Source organism: Octopus bimaculoides, chromosome 1 (genome assembly GCF_001194135.2).
Source record: "Octopus bimaculoides isolate UCB-OBI-ISO-001 chromosome 1, ASM119413v2, whole genome shotgun sequence".
Lineage (NCBI taxonomy): Eukaryota > Metazoa > Mollusca > Cephalopoda > Octopoda > Octopodidae > Octopus > Octopus bimaculoides.
In genome coordinates, this window is record NC_068981.1 from 105,821,933 (window position 1) to 105,827,382 (window position 5,450).

The window sequence follows — 5,450 nt, forward strand, 5'->3', positions numbered from 1 at the left end:
ATATATATATATATAATAGAGTTATTAATATTTCTAAGTCTCTCTAAAGGAGACTACGGCAGCGGTACTGGAAATTAATAGTTATCGCCAAGCCAAGATGGCAGTCCCAAAATTAGGACAAATGCTGCCGTGGATTAGCTCCAAGAGGCCACCGCCTCTAGCTAGCTATGTGACACACGAACCTGTGTCCTTTATAACCTTCGAACAGGGGAGGTCAGCAGCTTCCCCTTGCTGGTTTGCCATGTTGTTGTGTTTATGTCCCCGAAACTTAGTCCAATAGAATAAGTTCTAACTCCTAGGGTTGATTTCTTTGACTAAAGGCAGTGCTATAGAATGCCGCAGTCAAATGACTGAAAGGATGAGCTTCCACACAGTTTCCAGCTACTAAATGCCCTCACAAGGCATTGGAAGGTCTGGGCCTACAGTAGAATATGCTTGCACAATGTGTGCACAGTGGAACCCAAAACTAACTGGTTGACAGGTAGCTTCTTAACTACATTTTAGTCTTTTTGAAAATTTTATTGAAATATGCCTTATATCTGCAAACCTAGAATTTTTACATAGAATCCACTTTGAAAAAACTTAGCCCAGAAAGTTGAGTTATCTTTGTAGAATATTTTTGAAGGCTTCTGTTTATAGAAACTATACACGAGGTGTATGAGTTGGTGTGTGAGACGTGAGTATGGGATTGTGGTTGAGTATAAAGAAAATAATGTAAGTGGAATTAAAAGGGAAGGGAACAAACAGTTATATTCTATGGCTTTAATTAGTGAATATATTTTGGATGTTTACATTCTGTGTTCAATTCCTGCTGTGATCATCATTGCCTTACTTCCTTCCACCCTAACAGTATCAGTGAAGTACAGGAGTCCATTTAGTAGATTATCCCCTTCCTTAAATTGCTGGCATTAAGGGCATTCAGCCATAAAAACCATGCCGAAACAGACACAGAGCCTGCGCAGCTCTTCAACTGGCCAGCTCCTGTCAAACTCCTGTCAAACCGTCCAACCCATGCCAGCATGAAAAATGGACGTTAAATGATGATAATGAATTTTATATATATATGAATGTTTGTGTGTATGTATGTATGTATGTATGTATGTTATCAATCAGTTTCATTTCTGTATTTCTTGTCAATAGAGAAAGAGCCGGACTCTAACATAGATTCAAGGCTACTTCATTGGAACTTTTATCAACATCATCTAGGTATTTGTGCATATGTGTGTGTGTGCAGTATTTGGTGTTAATGTATGCGCAGATTTGTATGTTTGTTTTATGGATACGTTTTTATGTATATATTTTCATGTCTAGATGCATGCATATGTATTTATGTGCTACACATACATATATTAGAAGCGAGTATCATAAGATATAGTCATATATCAATATGTACGTCTTTAATGTAAAATATATTTTGCCGTGTATAGGTTTCCATAGATTATAATGTTTCCCTAGCAACCAATAACTAAAGCAGACTTATAATGTTCTAAGTGGCAATACTTGACGGCGCACCATGCCAGGTTAGAAATGTATTTTTTAACGTAATTTTTTCATTGGCTTATATAGTTTTATTTATATAAAGTATTAAACGTTCGAAACATCTTTATTTCTCCCTTTGTAACTCAATTTCATTCGATTTGTCCTTGGTTAATTTCTCTCTCGCTCTCACTCGCTCTCTTTCTCTGCACATACATACATACATACATACATACATACATGCATGCATACCTACATACGTAGGTATGTACATACATACAGGCACACACACTCACACGCACGCACGCACACACAGGTACGTACACACATTTATGTGTGTGTGTTTGTGTGAAAAATAGAAAGGAGAGATACAGCAGCAGTACTGGGTATTAATATGTATTGCCAAACTAACGTGACAGTCCAGAAAAATAGGAGGAATGCAGCTGTTGATTTAGCTCCGAAAGATGATCGCCTCTAGCTAGCTATATGACACACTAACCTACGTCCATAAACCTTCCGGGTAAGGGGAAACTACCCTGAAACCGGTCTGTGGATGCCAAGCCAGCAAAGAGAAGTTGATGATCTCCCCTGTTCGAAGTTTTATAGACGCAGGTTCGTGCGTCATATACCGAGTTAGAGGCGATCGCCTCTCGGAGCTAATGAACAGCCGCATTCGTCCTATTTCTCTGGACTGTCACGTTATTTTGGAATAGGTACACACACACACACACATACACACACAGATGGGCGCAGTTAATCGAAAAGTTAGCATCGTTAATTGTTAATCCGTTAAGCAAAAAGTTAACTTCGTTAATCCGTTCATTCTTTGAAAATGTAACGGAAGTTAATGTTAATTCGTTAACGTTAACGTTTATTGAAAAGAGACATATCTACAGTTTAATACCCCACCTGCTTTGTTGCCTTGTAATTTCCTGAAAATCGGATACTTTTAAACGAAACTTTCACCAAATAATCGTTTATATCCTGTAGATTGAGTGCATGTTCCGATTTGTAAGGAGAGCTTCTTACTATGGAACAATCTAGTGTATATTGTATATTTTGTAACTTAAGTTTTTGTATGTATGCTGCTAATGAGGTCGAAAATTTGGATTTTGTTTCAGTAAAGGAATTTAAGTGAGATCAATAACGATGCTTAAAATCTATAGTACTACCAATATAGACCTTTGCTTGGGGTATGCCTGATGTTTCTACACGACATTTATAAATCACGTTTTTGTGCAGAAGAAAACCCTGCAAGCAAGCATGATTTAGGAATGCGATAATTACAGGTTTTCCTTCTAATTCCACTGCTATTATGGATCGTGTTGTTGTTACTGACTGGACTGATATGGAGTGCACTATAAGAATTTAGGTGTGTAGTAGTTAGTCTGAAGCTGGAGTTTATGTCTATTAAGAGAGGTTATTATGGATATTATGTCTGGTGTGGTGGAGTAAGATAATTTTACTGATGATTTGTTAAAAACAGAGTAGCATTCATGATGTGGAAAATTGGATTTCAAAATTTTAAAAAATAATTTAGGTAAAGATTTTACCCGAAGAAAGAAGGATGGTGCATATTGTTTTCTAGTCTTAGAATATGTGGCTACATGGTCAGGAAGAGGAGATTTATAATTACTATAAGTTCCGGATGGTCTATGTTGTAAATGAGTATGATTTGAAGGTGGGTTTTTCATGGGTCTGATTGATTGATTTGAAGTGGAGGCCATGCTTATAAAATCAGGATTAGTTTTGGAGAAAAGATTTGCTATTTTGGTTTTCAGCTTAGTAACACAGATATAGAATATTTTTTCTTGGAATCTACTTAATTGTAGAGCCTGATTATAGTAAGGAGCATGAATATTAGATATTTCCTCATTAGCTGATAAATTTGAGATTCTTATTGAAATCCCTGTAACCATGCTGTCAAGAGTTATTTTAGGATGATTTGAAAGTTCATTTATATATTACAAGGTTTGGTTGGGGCTTGTGAAATGGGTAGTATAAGTTAGTATATAAGTTAAGTGTAAAATCCCAAAAAATTTGCCACCTTGGTATCAGTTTCAAATAAGATATTAAGATTGTAATTTTCAAAAAATTTTTTTAAAGATTTCTTCATGCATTCAATTGCTAGTCAAAATAATCCCTTAGTTGCAAGGAACACATCATCTCTATAGAGTCCACCAGATACGTTAGCAAAGTGCTGCTTAATTTGCGAAAGAAGTAATAGACCTACAGGGTCTTTAATCTGGGCCAACTTAGGAGAGCCCATTGTTATATCAAAATAGTCAATAGAAGTATTTCGAGTCCTTCAAAATTAATAAGAATTTTCCTCACTCCCAGAATTATATCTATGTCAGATTGGATTATATCTGCATAGTTTCAAGCAAAAATCAATGCTTTATTCACGAGAATCAGGGATATTGATGCATAGCAGTTTGATATATTAAATTGAAAAATTAATATGGTGTTTATCCTTGAGGAAATTAATCCAGGTAATAACATTGCCAGTTGAGTTCCATAGAGGGAGCCCGACATTAGCTTTAACATGGGTTACAATTCTATCTATAATATATTTACTAATTTTACCCAAATCCAACTTTGTTGGATTTGGGTAAAATTCTATGTGTGTGTTTATAGTTAGTGTTTAGCTCCTTTAGTATCAAATTATTGTACGTTTCCAAAGGTGAGGAGTGGAGGTTGCCAGTTTTATGGGAGAAAACATGTAAATTTCGTGAAGATCTTATTTTTGATATAGTTTTGGAAAGCTCCTTCTGGAATGAGTTAGTGTAGTAAGAAAATTTTAAGTTTTGCATCATATACTTTAGATCCCTCTCAAAATTAGCTAATAGAGGATTTGGAGGAGGGTTTTTATAAGATTTCAGGTTGTATCAAATCAGTAGTCCAATCAGGATGTTTTGATCGGACTGGATCCCCAGAAACAGCTGTCGGATCATTTAATATTCAAACCTTTTATGTTTTACTTTTTTCTGGACTCTTAACTTTCTATCTAGTTCTGTGGTATCGTTTTTATTCTGTAAGTCGATTTATATATGTATTTATGTTTTCAATATATTTTTAATGTATATATTTATGTATCTATATATTTATGTATTTATATATATTTAATGCATTGATAAATCTATATATTTTTATAATATTTATATATCTTTTTTCTATTACTTGTCTTTTACTTGATTCAATCATTTGACAGCTGCCATGTTGGAGCACTGCCTTTAGCTGAGCAAATCGACCCCAAGAATTATTCTTTGTAAGCCTAGTACTTATTCTATCGGTCTCTTTTGCTGAACTGCTAAGTTATGGGGATGTAAACACACCACCATCAGTTGTCAAGCAATGTTGGAGGCACAAACACAGACACACAAACATATACAAACACATAAATACATACATATATACATACATACATACATACATACATATATGATAGGCTTCTTTCAGTTTCTGTCTACCAAATCCACTCACAAGGCTTTGAAAGGCCCGAGGCTATAGTAGAAGACACTTACCCAAGGTGCCATGCAGTGGAACTGAACCCAGAACCATGTGGTTGGTAAGCAGGCTTCTTACCACACAGCCTCTCGATATTTTCAGTATGTTTGATGTATTAAATATATTTTTGAAAAATTATGCATATCGTATATGCAGGAGCAGCTGTGTGGTGAGTAGCTTGCTAACCAACCACATGGTCCCAGGTTCAGTCCTACTGTGTGGCACCTTGGGTAAGTGTCTTCTACTATAGCCTCGGGCTGACCAAAGCCTTGTGAGTGGATTTGGTAGACGGAAACTGGAAGAAGCCCACCTGACACCTACTTCCTCTCTTCACTCCTACCCACCTTCTCTCTTCATTGATACCTCCTACATCCACCCCACATCCCACTCCCACATACCCACGCCTACTCCCCACTTTCTCACCCACACATCTTCACCCCAAACCCCTATCCCCACCCTCACATCCC

At 36.3% G+C, this 5,450-nt stretch overlaps 1 protein-coding gene across 8 annotated transcripts in view; it reads left to right on the top strand.

The window, feature by feature from the left end:
* The window catches only part of LOC106872285 (ankyrin repeat domain-containing protein 42), an 80,150-nt gene that overhangs the window by 43,785 nt on the left and 30,915 nt on the right, over positions 1 to 5,450 (top strand). For 2 of the 8 annotated variants that reach the window (XM_014919214.2, XM_014919212.2), the window contains exon 1: positions 1,452 to 1,520. The exons of 3 other annotated variants lie outside the window; for them this stretch is intronic. In XM_014919214.2, coding sequence (XP_014774700.1) covers positions 1,514 to 1,520 — 7 coding nt within the window. In that variant the 5' untranslated portion in view covers positions 1,452 to 1,513. Of the gene's footprint in view, positions 1 to 1,451; positions 1,521 to 4,328; positions 4,511 to 4,724; positions 4,745 to 5,450 lie in introns of those variants that run through there. 3 more of the 8 variants (XM_052968984.1, XM_052968969.1, XM_052968975.1) reach the window with 3 other exon arrangements.